We start from the raw sequence: 19,718 nt of genomic DNA, 5'->3' as shown, positions 1-19,718 counted from the left end.
CAGAGAGTTGGTGTCAAAGCCACCCAATGCTCACCTGTTTATATATTTGTCGTTTTTAAAAGACTAGTCTAATTATATTTTTTATAAAGCATTGCAGTGAATTTTGATCCAAATAATTTTAAAGCAATATATGTATTTGTATATTGTAATCAGTAAAAAATAGTGTGGTAGATAAAAACATGAGAAAGGAAAAAAAAAACTTTAATGTTGATGTGCTACAAAAAAGTGAAGTTCAAAACAGGTCAAAAATTAAAAAAAAATTGAAATTATTTTATAATTTCAACTTCACTACATCAATGATATACCCCAAAGGAACCTCCATGCTAAATATCAGCATCCAAGTACACATATTAATGAAGCTTCAAAATAACTTGCACCAAAAACTTTAACATTTTCACGCTGACGCTCACGCCGGGGGTATCGCTATAGTTCTCTGTTCTTTGAACAGGCGAGCTAAAAATGGTATCCACATAAAAGTGCTACTGTGCAACTATATTACGCATCATAGAGATTGAAATCTAAAGACGATGAAATATTAAGTTCAATACCTGCCACTGGAGATAAATGTAATGCAAAGAATATACAAATGTTAATGCATACAGTATATCAGTACCTGCACTGGTGCAGAAGATGCTGAAGAAAGAGAGGATGTCTGATGTGAAGAACCAGAAAATGATATTGATTGTCTTCCAAGAGCTTCATCAAGGAGCCTCAAGGAGGGCTTCGGTGCAACTGGAGGTGGTATCCGGGCAGAAGATGGCTGCAATTGATGATCGTCAATCCAACGATTCACTTCAGTCCTCTCGTCCACTTTCATTTGGAGCGTTTTCTCATAGATCTCTCGCTTCTCAGCAGGTACAACTGTTAAATGCAGTACCTTTCCAGCCAAGCATTGGCGGAATGTCTGCTGAGCTCTGCAGCAATAAAAACAACAAAATGAGAAAAAGAAAACAGCCATAACAGCAGAATTATTGGAAGAAAACTATTAGAAGATCTGAACTGATTAAAAAAAACAAAAAGATTAAACTTACAGGATGAAAATAATCAAATTTAACAGCAGTGTGGAGATGAAAAAGCCACACTGCAAAAAAAATTCAGTCACAGCGCTGATAAGTCGATGTTAAAAAACGTCAAAGTTTATAATCACAACATAGCTATAATCAGGATTACACACCAAATCGTGCTTCGATCTCAAATATTCAGAAGAGGAGAAACGTAGGCTTGCTTGAAATAGACCATTCGATTATCTTTGATGAAATAGCTAGAGGTGGGACGATCACTCTGTGGCTGAAATGTTTGGAGACTTTGCCTTAATTGTCAAAAAACAACATTGCATTGGTTGTACAAGATAGATGAAAGCTTCTTTTTTATGCTCTAAATATTTTTTAAATATCTAAATAGTCTTCTTGAGAATCTTTGTAAACATGAATTTGCTCAAATGCAAGCTTTTTTGAGGTTTTAAGAAAACGACAAACACCCCGCTCCCAGTGGGAGCGGCCGGGGAGGGCGAGTAGTCATGTACATGTGCACAGCCGAGTTCTATTTGTATTCAAAGTCCTTTTCACCTTAATTATACGTTTTCACACTCGCTTCGAGCATGATCCTTTATACTCAGCCATGTTATGATCCTTATTATTATTATTATTATTATTGTTAATATTGTCGTTATTATTACCCTCGCCGAAGGAGAGGGTATTGCATTTGGGTCCGTTTGTTTGTTTGTCCTCACAGACCTTCAGTGTTTATATCCGCAACTGCTTGTCGGATTGAGACAATTTTCAGCATGGGTGCGACTACTCATGTAGAATGTTTTAATGACAATTATGACATCATTTCAATTGCAACTTAATAGGTTAAAAATTCAACTTTATCGGAGACACGGTCTGGCAGCTAGAATTATTTGATTTTATTGATCTGGGTTCTTTTTAATTTTCTATTTTTGAATAAGGCCCACTTGGCTGTGCCTGGATACGTTTGAGAGTAGAGGAGTAGCAGCTGAAATGTGAATCCTATCCAGGTTCCTCCAGATGACTTCATCTTTGCTTTTTGCTTGTTTGGGTTCCTTCTGATTACTCCAATGCAGGACTGCACCTATCTGGTTTTCCATTTGATTTGAATTGAATTTATTTTAATACCATTCTAAATTCAATTGCAAAATAATAAAGGTCATGGGTCAGGGTCAGGTGTCCAATCAAAGCAGAGATGCAAAGCGGGACGTCTTGGTACCCGGTCATCACTGACGGCAGTTATAAAGTGGCACTTCCAATTATGTCTTTTATTAATTACGTAACACCAGTACACAAACACCACACAAGCCAAGTCCTGGTGAGGGTCTGCAATCTCCGATTGCTCTTTTTATTGTTATTATTTTGCAATGGCGTTAAAATTATCGTCATGCCATTATCATTGGACAGAATTGACCGATTTATTTGTGGCTATATTTTTGAAATCCCGGTGGATGTGCGGGCCAACAACTCTTAGCCTATACACCACCCGTGTGTAGGTAAATATGTACGAGTCCAATTTTCTCCAAATTTCCCTCATGCGAGTAGTAAACAATGCTCGTGACCATTTGGAATGGGGTTGTCAAAATATGTATATATATATATATATATATATATATATATATATATATATATATATATATATATATATATATATATATATATATATATATATATATATATATATATATATATATATATATATATATACAGTAGGTCAAGTGAAGCTCAAAATTGGACCATAATGGTGTCAGGGGCCTCAATTTGACACACGTTATAAACAAACAATCAATATACAGTCCACATCTACTCTGATGGAGAGTAAAATCGGACAGGCAATGGGATAAATTATGTATAAAGACTCATTTAAGCAACTTTATTAGCTAAACATCATTGTGCCCAACTACCAACCTACCTAGTTGAGGCTAGGGGGAAGCGATAAGTATGTGGGGGAAGCTATAAGCACAGAATGTCTCAAGACATCAGGTTTCCTCCAAATTTCTTTCAGTCTCGTGTTAAACAACAGTAGCAACTGTTTAAAAATAACATTGGACAGAATTGACTGAATACTTTAAGGCTGTAATCATTTTTACTTCCAGTAAGTGTTCCCCACGAAAAAAAATATACATATTGTTGTGGTTGAGGAAATTCGCAAACCACCATTCAGGTCCCGTAGGTGAGATATCTCTGTAAGTACATGTGTAGTTAGCCCCAAACCCGTTGTTTAGAGGGAATAAATGTGATTCATTCGGGCTGCGACCCTTTAAGATAGCCGTTTTTCTGTTCTATCTTTATTTTGAACCAACCACGTCTCAACCGCCATCACACAACAACCACCAACCGCAACTCCGCTTCACAACAACAACAACGCCAACAGCCACGACCTTTACCCTCGCAGCTCGTTCTCGCAAACATCGCATCACCACCATTCCAAGCGTCACCGTGACCAGGGACTGCCACTTTAGACCCTCCACCACCTTCGCCTCTCCTTCTGCGGCCATTCCCGCACCGCTTGTGGGCACCGAGCGTCAGGCTGTCCTGGACTCGTACAGGGCGCGTGCCGAGCAGCGGGTGCAAAAAGCGGCCTTTCCGAGGAGAAGTCGGATCAGGAATGATACACGCCCACTTCTGATTCGTCCTATCAGCAAGCGCGGGGTGATTTGGCCCCGCCTCCAGGCGCGTCGGAGTAGAATCGATATATGCAAATTCGAGGATCAGGGGAGGTTCACGCCCACTTTTCCTACGTCCAATGGGCGAGCGTGGCTCCGCCCCCGAGCTCATCCTGATCCGGAAATTTGCATATGGGTTCTCCTGCCGTACTATAAAGCGCCGAGCGCGGGGCGAATTCAGTCAGTTTTGGGCTCGGGCGAGTTGGAGAAGTGTGGCAGCGGCAGAGAGTTTTGGGCTCAGGCGAGTTGGAGAAGTGTGGCAGCGGCAGAGAGTTTTGGGCTCGGGCGAGTTGGAGGGGAGTCAAGGCGAGTTGGAGAGGTGTGGCGGCGGCGGAGTGTGGCAGCAGCAGTCAAGTCGGGACTGGAGGAGAGTCAGTCTGTTGGAGGTCGGAGTCTGTCGGGGTTCGGAGTCTGTCGGGGAGCTGCAGAGAGGGGAAGCCGGGAGCGCGGTCGAGGTCGCAGTGGAGTCGCTCGTCGCAGGACCCAAGCAAGCCAGCTATCCTCTTTCCCCAGAGCATCAACAATTCCCCCCTTTTTCCCCTCCGCGCTGAGATAGTGCGGAAAGGGGGCCCCGTTCCCACCCCATTCCAAGCAGTGCCAACGAAACCCGCGGAGGAGCACGGAGTCGGGACACCGCCGCCACATTTGCGGCTCATCACAAGACGGGTAGGCTCCACCCGGTCTCGCGCCCACAGGCCCCGTCTGTCCCCTTGTCGTTGAGGGTGGCCCTTTTCTTTTGCTTTTGAGTATATGTGTTGTCGGCGCCGTCCGTAAAGTAAAACTGTGTAAGTGTTGCCGTGTGCTCGCATAGTCGGTAGTAGATCTGCATTGTTGTTTCTTTTGTTGCAATTGCTTTTGGTGCATAATTGTTGTAATTGTATATGTGTGCTTTCCGTGTGCCGCGGAATAAATGTGCCTTATGTTGAACTGTTTTTCCCGTTTCGCTTCGTCTTTTCTTTAATTGAATCTCCATCTTACTTCATGTAAAGGGTTGGTAGTGGGCTAAATACGCCCGGTAATTAATCGGAACCGTCGAGGTTGACGATAACACCGCTCGGTTATCCCGATAGTACGGAACGGGTCGCTTAAAGTGGCCCGTGTCCGGAGTCGACCTGCGGCGAGGTGCGATCGCCCGGTCTACCCTCCGTGTGGGTACTTCGGAAGGTCGAATTTGGCGAGAAACCCTATCCCACGCGGGGGGCCGATTGGCACGATCGTGGTGAGGCCGAAAGGCCCACCCGTGACTAGTTCCCGGCGTTAGTCCGAGAGGGTCACGACAGAATTGTCCGTCCGGTGGGCGACGTGCCGCGATTCGAGTTACGTAGCCGCTCGCATGCCGGCGGGCGCGAATTCGCAACAATATATATATATATATATATATATATATATATATATATATATATATATATATATATATATATATATATATATATATATATATATATATATATATATATATATATATATATATATATATATATTCACACATTCACAAAGCATTTGTCAAAGGTGGAAACCCTCCTGGGAGAGGAGGGCAAATTAGGTGACTGCAACCTCCATCATAGGACCCTTGGTCTCCCTGGAGAGTTTTATTGAGATTGGATAAGTAACCTTATGCATCATGATCAGACCCAGACTCCAATTTGCATATTCTAATATGATTTTTATAAAAATTGCGCTTGAGCAAAGCAAGTTTAAAATAGAACAGCACTCTTCGACTTCGTGGCAACAGATTCCTCTGCCCACATTATGACCATGACCTTTGAGCTTTTGACCACATAATCTCATCAGTTTATGTATACAACATCATAATACTTGTACCAAGTTTGACTTTGATCTCTTTAGCCATTCTTAAGTTATTGCAGTAACGAAAACCTATCACGGATTCTGACCTTTGACCTCTCAATGCCACCATCGAATCAATTCATATCTGCATCATACTGGATGGTTATACCAAGTTTGGTGAAAATCCCATCATTTTTACCTGACATAACCTCTGAGCTTTGACCTTTTGACCCCAATATCTAACCAGTTCATCTTTACATCATTATACATACTCATACCAAGTTTGACTGAAATCCCTTCAGCCATTTTTAAGTTACCGCGGTAATGAAAACCTATCACGGATGCACGGACAGATGGAAAACCTGAAAACATAATGCCTCTGGAGGCATAAAAATAAAGAATTCAAAAGGTACCCAGATTCAAACAATTAAATAATTTTGGCTGCGAGACCATGCATCCAATCAGGTTGAAATTTAAAACATATATTCCCCATAACTACTAGATAATAACTGATGCTTCACGTCCATTGATGAAGCGGTTCAAAAATATTTTAAAGATTTTTGTTCAATCCAACATGGCTGCCAAACCATGTGATCTATCAATTATTCATTCACACCTTGGTATCTCCAAGGCTTGGGGAATGTGTGAAGTTTTACCCTCGATCTGTAAATCCGTTCTGGGGAAGAAGCCTCTAAAAGGTTTCAGGGTAAATCCAACATGGCTGCCAAACCATGTGAACTACATTGTCAAAAGGAGGGTGCTTTTTGTTCCTCATGGATAGGTGGTCAAACCTGCAAAGTTTTGTCTTGATCTGTCCAACAGTTTGAGTTTGTTTTTTGAAAGGTGTGTATATATACAATTGTATATAAATATGGCTGCTGAACCACGTGACTGATGACATCATTGATTTTTTTTTCTGTCGACCAATTTATCCCTAGATGACCCTCAAAAATTTTCATACTGATCGGATAAAGCGGCTGGGACACCATTTCACTGATGATGTCATGGTTGACAACACTTATTTCCCATAGGAAGTACTTGACATGTAACAAGTTTCAATTGTTTTCCATGGAGAGGTTTTGGAGATACAGAGGTCCAGTTCTTCCTTTTTCGAACATGGTTTCCACACCACATGACCTGTGACATCATGATCATCATTAAAACATTCTCGAGTCGTCGCAACTATGGTGGAAATTTCATGTCAATCGGACAAGCGGTTGCAGAGAAAATGAATTTAAAAGGGAATCATGGACAACCTGAAAACATAATGCCTCCGGCAACTCCATCGGTGGAGGAATGAAAAAAAACCCAAGAAAAAGGCAACTATCGTGGAAAAGGTTAAATGTTCAAAATTAGAGATTTTCCAAGATCTTGGAACACTATTTTCTTGTATAGCCAACTCTCATCAAGAGGAATACTTGATAAGCAGACCAGAGAAGGAAAATGTCGACTTGATCATCAATAAGATAAATTTGCCAATTTCATTTTCAATCATCAATTCCATCTACTTGGGCTCATGGATGAGCTTGTACATTTATATCACCTGTAGAACAAAAAAAGAACGTCAGAAGACACCAGTATACTTTTAACACCAGAGAGTTGTTGTCAAAGCCACCCAATGCTCGCCTGTTTATACATTTATGGTTTTTAAAAGACTAATCTAATAATATTTTTTTATAAAGCATTGCAGTGAAGTCTGATCCAAATAATTTTAAAGAAATATATGTATTTGTATATTGTAATCAGTAAACTACTACACATATTAAATGAATGGCAAGCGTATGGTATAAACAGGCGAGCATTGGGTGGCTTTGACACCAACTTAGGTTGAAATTAAAAAAAAAAATTTAATCATTTGTTCATTTAAACTACACTACACCAATAGTATACCCCAAAGGAACCTCATGCCAATTATCAGCATCCTAGTACACATATTAAATTAATGGCAAGCTTCTAAATAACTTGCACCAAAAACTTTAACGTTGATGTGCTACAAAAAAGTTAAGTTCAAAACAGGTCAAAAATTTAAAACATTTTAAATTATTTTTAATTTCAACTTCATGACATCAATAATATATCCCAAAGGAACCTCCATGCCACATATCAGCATCCGAGTTCACATATTAAATGAATGACAAGCTTCTAAATAACTTGCACCAAAAACTTTAACATTTTCACACTCACGCTCACGCCGGGGGTATCGCTATAGCTCTCTGTTCTTCGAACAGGCGAGCTAATAACTTATAAGGTCATGAGAAGACAAAGGAGAAAACAAACATGATACGAGATTTGAAAAAAGGGGTCACGCATTGTGAACAACATGTTCATGAAGAGATAACACCAGGCTCGCCAAACCAAAATCAGACAAGTCAACCTCAGGTGGCCCGATTTACTATACAATGATTTATCTTCAAAAATCTTTTACAAAAAAAAGATTTACTGTACAGTGATTTACTGATTTACCTTCAAAATAAGGGGCTTTTCTGATCAAGATCACTGTGAACAGGAACGGCATATCTGCTCCTGTGGACATACTTTGCTTCGTGGCACTTGCATTATTTTCTGGACTTTTGGGATTTGCGATACTTTTCTTAACCCTTTGAACCCCGAGCGGCCGTTTTACCAGTTGCTATGCAAACAAACCTCCATATACCCAAGCGGCCTGATTTTTTTCCAGGAAATCAGGGTGGGAGAGCCGAAAGTCCAAGGAGCTCGGGGTTCAAAGGGTTAATGCCTCAGTTTGAAAAGTAACGTACCATAAGGCTTCATCACTCAAGGAAGTGTTTGCTCACAATAAGCTGGCAGATATATCGAGTGTGAAATGCAATAAATTATATATCAGAGTTACCACAGCCTCCCAAGTTCTTCTTCTTCTGCAGAGTAAATGGCTGTATTTACAGGAAGTTCAGAGTGACACACTGCTTTTGAGCACGTCTCAGCCTTCATCCGCTTTGGTGACTGTCTCAGGGAGATGAGCCCACACAGACATGGCTGCACTGGAATGCTTTAAAGAGCAGCTCGACGTGTCCAATCTGGATTTGATCCCAACGAGATCAAACAACCAAAAACTGACATTCTTATGCGAAACGGACATGGGGCGTCGTCCCCACTGAGATGGGGACGAGACATCCACAAATGAATGGAGATGGGACAGCTATCAAAGATCTCGCGGTATTCCTCAATAAAAGTCAGCTATTGTGCACAAGCAACACAGTCAATTCCCTTGGCTGGAGATGTTAATGGAGTGTATATGTCAAGTTGAATCTCACTTCGCCATTGCCGACATGTTGGTCGTCTGTCTTCGTCCATCTAATTCTGGACTTTTGCACCCTCTGCCTTCTCCGTGCTTTATCTCCCCCCCCCCCCCGTCCCCCCAGATATATGTATGCTGCATCACTGTGAACAATGATGAGTGTGGAAGATGAATTAAGTTTATGCCAAGAATGGGGTTAGTTTCAAAGAAGTTCAGTCCACACAGATAGATTAAATGAATTGTGTGTGAATAAAGCACTGCTAACATAATGGTACAAATGGACTCCTCCCGTGTCAGATATGTTTTACCCTTCAGGTTGGGTTTCTGACAAACAAGATAGGACTGGTCGAGAAGATCCTGAGCAAGATTGTCACTGACGAAGAACGTGCATCCGCTTATTGGTGATTTGTGCAAAGCTATGTTAAGTTAGAGTTATAAACTGTACAATACTGGTTCAGACGACTTAAGACAGATGTTCCGCACAATGCATCAATGGTAAAAAAAAAATATATATATATATATATATATATATATATATATATATATATATATATATATATTGTACAACAAACGTATCCCAACAATCATGCCTGACCTCATAATAAAAAGCTGTGAACCGAGAGAAAAGTTAATTTTTTATTTTTTTTTAGTTATATACATGCTCTAGGCTTGTGGAAGAGCTATGACCAAGAACAAAATCAGAACACAACACAACAAATGGAACAGCACGAGAAAGGGGGAAAACACCAACAGCAGGGCGGAGGGAGAGAGTGGATCGAGGTGGACAAACGAGGGATGCAGTTGACGAGGGTTAAGGGAGAATGGAAACGGTGAACAATATGGATACAGAAGGAAAATTTTGGGAGGGGTGTGGGGTGGTTTAACGGGTGTAGAAAATATCACGATTTTTGATGGAGGATGACTTGAGATGATGGTGAACGGCTGTCTTGAAGACCTGGAGGGAAGAATAAGATCGAAGAGAGTATGGAAAGTGGTTCCACAGGTAGGAAGAAAAGAGGAATAAATCAGTAGGGGTGAGCAGTGGTTCTGGATTTAGACAGTTTCACGAGATGGTTTTTTTCTGGTGGAGCGGGTGCGGCACACAGATATCTGGGGGGGATAAAGCACGGAGAAGGCAGAGGGTGCAAAAGTCCAGAATTAGACGGAAGAAGACAGAGACTACCAAGATGTCGGCAATGGCGAAGTGAGAAGCCCCTTGACTCAGCTTCATCACGAGAGATTCCAACGATCTTGAAAGCCTTTGTTGCCACGGCATCAAGCTGAGCAAGATGTGAAGCAGGGGAGCCAGACCAGAGGAGAGAGCAGGACTCCATCGAGCTGCGAATGAAAGCCTTGTCGATGGATAGAAGCTCAGGTGTGCCAAGGAAGGACTATGCACGACGGAGGATGCCTAGTTGGCATCTGGCTTTGCAGGCAAATTTTGAAATGTGGCTTGCCCAAGAAAGATCATGGCTGACAAAGAAACCCAGGAGTTTGAGTGACTGAACTTCCTCAAGAGGATTGTTAAGAAAGTTGATGGGAGGGTTTTCCATATGGTTCTTCCAGAGAGAGAGAGAGAGAGAGAGAGAGAGAGAGAGAGAGAGAGAGAGAGAGAGAGAGAGAGAGAGAGAGAGAGAGAGAGAGAGAGAGAGAGAGAGAGAAAGAGAGAAAGAAAGAGAGAAAGAAAGAAAGAGAGAAAGAAAGAGAGAAAGAAAGAGAAAAAGAAAGAGAGAAAGAGAGAAAGAAAGAGAAAAAGAAAGAGAGAAAGAAAGAGAGAAAGAAAGAGAAAAAGAAAGAGAGAAAGAAAGAGAGAAAGAGCAAGAGTGTGAGATTTGTCAATAATGAAAGACATATTCCAAGTGTTTGACAAGCTTGTAATTTTGTCAAGGTCCAAAGAGAGGGAAGAGGCTGCTGCCAGCCCATCTGAAGGATGAGAGATGTAATGGCAAAGGGTGGAGTCAGCAGCAAATAGATAAAGGATTTTCCAGTCAGAGAGATCATTGATGAAGATTAGGAATAAGACTGGACCCGGAACACTGCTTTGGGGCATGACAGCCTTAACTGGGAGAGGAGATGAAAGGATTCCGTTGAGAGCCACACGTTGGCTACAACAGGAGAGGAAGTCAGTAAACCATGTGTGAAAGTAGCCTTGGATGTCACAGGTGGAGAGTTTGGAGAGGAAGGTGGGATGCCAGATGATTGAAAGCTCAATATATGTCTGGACTCAAGAGAGACGACCCTGATGTCATGTCTGACATTAAGGGCCTCCATGCATTGATGGGAGAGTAGAAGCAACATCTCCAAGGTAGAGTGACCTGTTCTGAATCAGAATTAGTGATCTGAGAAGAGGCCATTGGAGAAAAGGGTCAAAGAACTACAAATGATTATATATACTCTACTGGTCAAAAGTTTTAGAACACCCCCATTTTTCCAATTTTTACTGAAATTTAAGCAGTTAAAGTCCAGTGAATAACCTGAAATGGTACAAAGCTTAGCGGTAAACTGCCAGAGGTTAAAAAAAAAGTTTAGGTGACCAAAAACTGAAAAATAATGTAAATTTCAGAGTTGTTAAAAAAGGTCCTTTTCAGGGAACAATTAATGGGTTAGCAACTGCAGCTGTTCTGCAGCAATGGAAGTAAATTAAGTCTTGAAAGTTGATGCAAACAATCTACAAGTGTCCCAACTTTTGTTGATTAGTTACAAACCCTCTGTCTGTGTAAAAGCAGTGTTGGAACAGACTGTGTTGCTCCACCCTCTGAAGCATTATTTTGGAGAATATTGCACTGCAGGAAGTAGTATATTGCTATCATAATGGCGAGAAAAAGACAATTAACAAAGGAAGACAGACAGACCATTATAACCCTTAAAAGTGTAGGTCTTTCCTTTAGAGAAATTGCAAAGGAAGCCAAGGTGTCAGTGAGTACAATTTCCTACACCATCAAAAGGCACTTGGAAACTGGAGGAAACTCTGACAGGAAGAGGTCTGGCAGACTCAAAGCCAGAATACAATCAGAAGACAAGTTTCTGAGAGTCAACAACTTGTGTGATAGGTGGCTTACAGGACAGCAGCTTCAAGCACAGCTTAACACTGGTCAAAGTAAGGAAGTCTCAGTTTCAACTGTGAAGAGAAGACTTCGAGCTGCAGGTTTGACAGGTCAATTAGCAGTAAGAAAGCCATTACTAATATGGCAAAATAAGAAAAAGAGGCTTGCCTGGGCCATGAAGCACTGCCAGTGGATGACTGAAAACTGGAAGAAGGTCTTTTGGGCCAATGAATCAAAATTTGAAATATTCAGTTCATCACGCAGGGTTTTTTTACGCCGTCGAGTAGGCAAAAGGATGGTTCCTCAGTGTGTGACACCAACTGTCAAACATGGAGGAGGAAGCGTGATGATGTGAGGCTCTTTTACTGGATCCAGAGTGGACGACTTGCACAGACTGACTGGCACCCTGAACCAAAAGGGCGACCACAGCATTTTGCAGCGCCATGCAATACCCTCTGGTCTACGTCTAGTTGGTCAGAAATTCATCCTACAGCAAGATAACGACCCAAAACATACCTCCAGGCTACGTCAGAACTACCTTAGAAGAAAAGAACAAGACGGTAGGCTTCAAATCATGGAATGGCCAGCACAGTCTCCAGCCTTAAACTCCATCAAGCTGGTTTGGGATGAACTGGACAGAAGGATGAAAGCAAAGCAACCTACAAGTACAACACATTTGTGGGAACTTCTGCAACAGTGTTGGGAAGAACTTTCCGAACAATATTTGATTTCCATTGTAGAAAGAATGCCACGAGTATGTTCGGCTGTTATATCTGCAAAAGGTGGCTACTTTGATCAGTCAAAAATTGATTGAATTCTGTTTAACAAAACGATTCCATGATTTCTTATTTGTCTGCAATTGTTTATTTGTCCTATGCTTTAATTTCAGAGTACATTGAAACATTAAACTTCTTAAATTTCAGTAAAAACTGGAAAAATGGGGGTGTTCTAAAACTTTTGACCGGGTGTGTGTGTGTGTGTGTGTGTGTGTGTGTGTGTGTGTGTGTGTGTGTATATATATATATATATATATATATATATATATATATATATATATATATATATATATATATATATAGCAGTCAGACAACGACAACTGATATATTAGTTACATGCATTGAACAATGTGCAACACAATTGTTCAGTTCTGACAGTTTGATGATTATGTACCACCTTCAGAATATGTGTTTTATTGAAATCTCTCAGACAATGCAATCAACTATATACATTTACCAATCCATCACCTCATACCTTAAAATATATGTCTTTTAAAGCAATATATCACAAAACACAAAACACTAATATGCCTCGTGTGTTGAGTCTGAAGAAATCGATTCATTATCATATTCTTAAACACCGATGAAACAATCTCACTCTTCAAATGATTGATGGCACAAGGGTGTGTTGTTGATGCTGGTGATGCAGTCATTTTCCTGCAGAAAACCCTCTTGCTGTGTCTTGCTACCATCTTCCACTGTGCGGATTCGCAATCCAAGCATACTGATGGCAAAACAGGCAACAAAGCTTATTGTAGTTTTTCAGAAATGTAAAAAATAATTGTATTAACCAAGAGCAAAATATACATACAAATAGACGCTCAAACATCAAATGTAAGAAAAACCATCACTTAAGACAGTTATTAGCAATTACATTGAGATATAAGCCTGGAATTGGCTTAACGGTTAGGGTGGCTGGCTTGGGATCTTAGGGTCCTGAGTTTGAGCCCCGTTGGCCAATGAATTAACACCAGGTGGGGTCAACTCAGCCTGGCATCCTTCTGAGGTTGGCAAAATGAGTACAAGTGCACTGGTATGGGGGCACCGTATCAGCGGCATAGCTATGCCCCAACAAAATGATAGCTACTCAGCAGCCAAGCTGCCATACGTAAAAAGAAGATATTGAGAGATCTCTCTCTCTCACACACACACACACACACACACACACACACACACACACACACACACACACACACACACACACACACACACACACACACACACACACACACACACACACACACCAATAACGAACCGCACTTCCCCACCTGAAGTTAGCACAACAAGGCTGCACTTATTTTCAGATACTTTAATTTACAGACGCTTTCCGACAGTTCTGTGATCCCCCCCCGCATTCAGTGGCATTCATAAAAAAAGCATTCTGCGCAAATTTGAACGTTTTTCCGAGACATCAGTGTGTGTATCATCCAAAAACACACCAATTTTACATTCTTTAATAATCCATGGCAATGCCATCCATGCCTGTCAGACAAATGAGAGGAATCACATCATTGGATACATTCAAGAAAGGTCTTCTATTAGACATGTTGAAAGACTCAAACTTGAGCGGAGGAACTGTTCATGACCTCAGAAGACGTTATGAAGCCACTGCATCAACAAGAGATATGCCAAGAAGTAGATGTCCCAAATGATAATGACTCTCACATTATCAAGACCGATACATTCACATGATGCTTCCATGCAATCAGTTTCAAATCGCCCAAAGTACTGAAAACAAACTCTCTGAATCTCACAGTTTAAGTGTCAACACCATTTTGAGGCATCTGTGACGCAGGGATCCATGCTTGTCATCCTGTTCAGCATCCAAGACTTGCAACACATCCGAGCATGCTTGTAGTGGTCAAATTAGCACAAGCGATGAACATGTCGGCAATGAGCAAGTGTGATGTTCAGTGATGGAAAATAATTGCCTCATGCAAAAATCTTTAACATTGCATTGAATGCCACAGAACAGTCAAATGGTGACAATAAGTGTCAAAATACATGTTGCACATAGAAACAACTGAAGAAGCAAACCCAATACGCAATTAACATTGTGATTAAGGAGGGTATTGTTATATTTGTGGGGTAGATGGAGGAATTTCAGAGGAAAGATAGGATTGTGTAGATTTGCTTGGTCTGTGGACGTGTAGGAGACATCTCGATGTAAACTAAATAGGGAAACTGTGAGCTTAAGTGCTACGTATCACCACACGGGGGTGGTGCTGTGTTAATTAGGTAGGGGATAAAGGATAATTTCCCCCAGTGACCTTTTCCGAAGTTTTTGCATTTCATGACGACAATGAAAAGGAATCGCTCCTTAAAACAACAACAATCGAGCTGCACGTCCAAGCAGGCAAAAAGCCACGCTTCCAGGGGCACAGCGAGCAGGCCACGCCCCTGGAGTGGATGATTCATGGGCGTGACATCAGAGAGTAAGAGGAGGAAGAGCGCGTCTAGAAGAGAACGGGGAAGCCGCCCGTTGAATGAGGAAAGAAAAAGGTTGCGCGTATGGGATAGAATCGGTGGTCGGAACATGACCAGAGAGAAGAGACAGAAGCGAGTGAGTCAGGTTTGGTGAAGACAGGAGGATTGAGACAGGATCGGTGTTCTGAAAGGAGAACAAAATCGAGTGAGGGTGTCTCACTGGCTGCCTAAGTCTGGACACGACGAAATACAGCAACACAATTCTCGTATCGTTCTGTGAATTTGCCCGCGTGACAGAGCAAGACACTAGTCATCGACTGTTGAACTGCATCGTGTGAGACGTCCCTCAAAGCCTCATGTTGTGCCATTCTGGGCGAGCGCGGCCGGCATCCTGCAGAGGAGCAGCATCGACCTCTAACGACAGCTTGTGGGCTCTCTTGACGAAGGGACCAACCACACGAATTACGTCCCGTACGCTTCCCACAACAAGAGCGGCTTGGCGCCATTTTGGGCAGTTTCCCGTCAGGATGATGCGGCTCGACCTCAAAGCTCAGAAAAGATCACTTGGAGACCTGAAGCCAAATGCCAGAATAAAGGAGGGATTTTTATATTGCTTCATCTTTCCCCGTTGTCCATTTTTCTGAGTGTGGAGGCACCTCAAATAGGAATTTAGATTTAAGTTACCTTACGTCTTGATTTATTTCTATCATAAGGGTTTGATTTTCTGTTTATGAAATCATTATTTATTTAATTTGCTGGTGTCCGTGTATCTGTTGTGGGTTCGAGATAAACACATGTGCCTCAGTCCTTTGTCACCCTTTCCTTCCCGCGCGCGCAATAATCTCTGAGAATCTCGGATGCAAGCCTCCAATGGAGAACAGTTTGGCCATCCGTCCAGGTAGGGGCAAACCCTCTGGACACGACAGTATGTTATTGCAAAGAAAGGAATTGAATCAATAACAAATATAGACAAGAAATAACAACAAGAATACAAAGTGAATCAATAACCGATTGAAGAGAAAAAAAAACATCAACTTGGAAAAAAAAACTACTTGATCACCTTATTATCTTAAGCCAAAATCATTAAGCCAGGTGCATACCAGCCAGTTTGTCCAAGGAAGGGTACCACGTGGATACCCAATTGTCGTCCATCATTCACAATTTCCACTTCCTGCGTCTCCGAACTGCAGAAATCAAGAGCACTCATAAGCTTGAGAAGGAAAAAACAAAAATCACCACCTTTCAATCATTCAATAAATAACATTTGGTCACAAAGAGGTAAGATGCAAGATGCTTATACTCAAATAAGGAAACAACAGGGGAACTCGTAGTTAAGGGAATGGGGATTGTGCAATGAACAGATAGACACTATAATAAGGAGGGAAATATGCCAGGACAAAATAAGAGAGGGGGATAAGTGAACAATAAACAAAGGATATGTGAGAACAAATAAAAAGCTAACAAAGGGGAAAAGCATGCACCTGTATTGGACACACAGCAAGAATAACCAGAGAGTTGGTGTCAAAGCCACCCAATGCTCGCCTGTTTATACATTTATCGTTTTTAAAAGACTAGTCTAAGAAGATTTTTTATAAAGCATTGCAGTGAAGTCTGATCCAAATAATTTTAAAGCAATATATGTATTTGTATATTGTAATCAGTAAAAAATAGTGTGGTGGATAAAAACCTTAGAAAGGAAATAACTTGCAGCAAAAACTTTAACATTTTCACGCTCACGCTGACGCCGGGGGTATCGCTATAGCTCTCTGTTCTTCGAACATGCGAGCTAAAAAGGATTAGAAATATGAAAACAGGATATCATGGGATGGTGATGATCCATCCTTGTAACAGAATGCAGCAGAACACAGACAACTGGGCGATTCCACACTTGCTCGCACTCGGTACAGTGGGCATGAGCTAGCCTGGGGGGGGGGGGGTGGGGGGGCGGGGTGGCATACACTCAGCCAGATTGGCACATGGGCACTCACGCACAAGTGGGTGGGTTCACTAGCACGCACGCACCAATGGGCGCATACGCGGAAGGGTACAGGGACTGTTGCAGGGGCATGGGTGCGCACTTCTTTGGGAAGCCGAAGAGATATTATCAAATTTATTCAGTAAAAGACACCTGAGCAAAGAACTAAGGGGAACAAACCTACATTCAGAAAACTAATCTCAATATTCAATCCTCAAGAGAAAGTTACACATAAGCACTAAGGCCATAGTTATTTTATAACTTGGTTTACAGATCTGCCGATGGAATACTTGCCGAAAATGAAATATAAATATAAAACACATTTTTAGCCTTTTATAATTTTAAATTTTCTGCCGAAGGTGCAAACGTTTCAAATCCAAACTTGCTGGTGTCGTCCAAACTGGCATTCATTTAAAAGATAAATACAAATGAAAGACGGAGAATGCTGACATGTCACTGTACGCAGCAATTATGCATCTTGTGAATGGCTCTTCTTTTCTCCCATTTCTCTCGAGTACAACTTGTACACAATCAGACCAACAACTGTCATGGAAGAACCTCCCTCTCCAACCGACTCACAATTACTAGACAATTCTGCAACCAGAAACCGATAGAAATGACAATAAATTTCCTGAATTATGACGATCTTCCCACACGTCTTAAAGTCTATCTACAATACAGTAAACCCTCAAATACCGCGGGTTCTACTATCACGTGTTTCGACCAATCACGGGTAACCTATTGTGTTCCGATTTAGTCATCACGGAGTTTCATTTTGGCCAAGCACGGTTTTTGAGCCGAGACGAGTCATTGTTTGCATCCGAGTGTACGATTACCTCCGATTACAAGCCTTGTGTTGTTTCTCGCACACTGTTAATTGTAATAATCAGACCAGCATATGGGAATGAAGCAAAATTTAAAGATGAATGGTCATCAAACAGGAAATGACATGAAGATCCTGTAATACTAGATCGACAAGATATTGTAGACACACAACAGTTAATAATGGAGGTGTCATCAAACAGGGATTTCCCCCTTTTGAGTGGACCGGTGTACATGAGAAACCATTGTGGATTTACCCTTTTGAGTGGACCGGTGTACATGAGAAACCATTGTGGATTTACCCTTTTGAGTGGACCGGTGTACATGGGAAAAACCATTGCAAATTTAGTGATGATTCTGTGAGGCACCAGGAACTGAGCTGATCCACCAGCCATCGAAAGTTCTACATCGACAACTTTCTAACCTCCACCCAAAAGTGAAGGCTAGCCTAAAACCACACTAATACATAAACTTTTGCTTTATTATACAAAAAGACAAAGAAAACAGAAATGAGGAAGATGGAGAAAAAGTTGCTGTAGTCATACAAAATACTCCAATTTACACTTGTGGTTCTGATTTCTGCATTAACTGCAACTTCAAATACCGTCATGGTCAATACTCCCACAAACCAAAGCACGGCAATGGTGTGAGAGTGAGTGTGCTTCGTGATGTTTTCTCTAAGTCGCCAGGATTGGTAATAAAACAGAAGTTACACCACCTATAACAGTCAAACGACCAATGGTGGTAAGCAACCAATGAAATGTGGGTTCCGTAGCCTAGAAATGAACTACAGCTAACATTCGACATGGTTAATGTGCAGGCTCAAACCTTTGGGATACAGCAGGTGAAGTTAGGTCATCCGATCCGTGAACGTCACTCCATTGTCCATGATGATGTGTTGCTTCCATCTCCTCCGCCTGTGCACAAGGTATATCGTCAATCGGAGTAGATGGGGGAGGCGTCTTTTGGGGAGTGGGGGGGGGCGTGGAGGGTGCAACTGTTATCAGAACCAAAATCAATTAACATACAGGCCTATTAACCATTGTAAACATAAAACAAAGAGCCAAATGGTGATCAGACCTCACGTTCCTGTCGTTCGAGCCAGCTTTCGACCAAAGGGTGGGTTGTACCAAGCGAGGCACGTGGTCCCTCCCGACTGAAATGCTCCTGCCTCAATGCAATGCCATTTGAGATTTCCGAGTTAAATTCCTGTTGAACAAAAAAATAACAGCTTGTGTGACCCTCCATTTATCACAAGCATTCAACAAATTTATTTAAGCACAATGAGCAAAACATATTGATCCCTTCATCGAACATACCACCACATTATGTCCTCACAACACCCGTGCTGATGAAAGCACAAATCGTAAGTCTTTGTTAAGCGAACAAGCGAGAGCTCAGACATCTCATGCAAATTCATCTTCCCCGTCTTGAGAACATTAAACATGCTACATGAACGAGTCGTTTTTAAAAATCACAATGTTGTTGATTTGAAAACAGGCTCATGCTCACCCCTTCAAGTACGTCCTATATTATTTCCTCAACCAAACTTTAACTTTTAGTAATCCCAAAATGAAGACCAACATCATAAAAAGGGTTACAGTGAGAGGTTCCCAACACCATAAAAGTTCAAACTAACAAAAACAAAAAATTGGGTTACTGTATATTCGGAAGGCTTATTAATTTGCGCAGCAAATCTGTGGCATCTTCCATCCTTCGCATTCCTGCAGTGAACTCATCAATTCCTCCTACACTACATGCCTCAAAAGCAATACCCCCACCTCCCCCCTCCCACACGTGGCCCACCCCATTTTAATTTAATGTTTTCTTTTTTTTTGTTTGAAAGGCAGAGGCAGAAGAGGAATATTACACTCAACCTTTATCCTTCTCGCTGATTTTAACCACAACGTACACAGATACTTTTGGCACTGCAAACCTTGCTTTGTGTTTGGTATCAAAACCG

At 41.5% G+C, this 19,718-nt stretch overlaps 1 protein-coding gene across 5 annotated transcripts in view; it reads right to left on the bottom strand.

The window, feature by feature from the left end:
• Nucleotides 1-19,718, bottom strand: part of LOC147024223 (partitioning defective 3 homolog) — a 206,709-nt gene that overhangs the window by 161,989 nt on the left and 25,002 nt on the right. For all 5 annotated transcript variants that reach the window (XM_085883900.1, XM_085883899.1, XM_085883898.1 and 2 more), the window contains 5 exons: nt 18,836-18,964; nt 18,584-18,672; nt 16,059-16,142; nt 13,130-13,255; nt 614-914 (listed from right to left, as the gene is read on the bottom strand). In XM_085883900.1, the coding sequence (XP_085740026.1) occupies nt 614-914; nt 13,130-13,255; nt 16,059-16,142; nt 18,584-18,672; nt 18,836-18,964 (729 nt within the window). The remainder of the gene's footprint in view (nt 1-613; nt 915-13,129; nt 13,256-16,058; nt 16,143-18,583; nt 18,673-18,835; nt 18,965-19,718) is intronic.

The sequence above is a fragment of the Eptatretus burgeri genome, chromosome 6 (assembly GCF_056783735.1).
Source record: "Eptatretus burgeri isolate ZD-2024b chromosome 6, Ebu_testis_v1, whole genome shotgun sequence".
Lineage (NCBI taxonomy): Eukaryota > Metazoa > Chordata > Myxini > Myxiniformes > Myxinidae > Eptatretus > Eptatretus burgeri.
The sequence above is the reverse complement of the archived record's forward strand: the minus strand, read 5'-3'. Positions and strand labels throughout refer to the sequence as shown.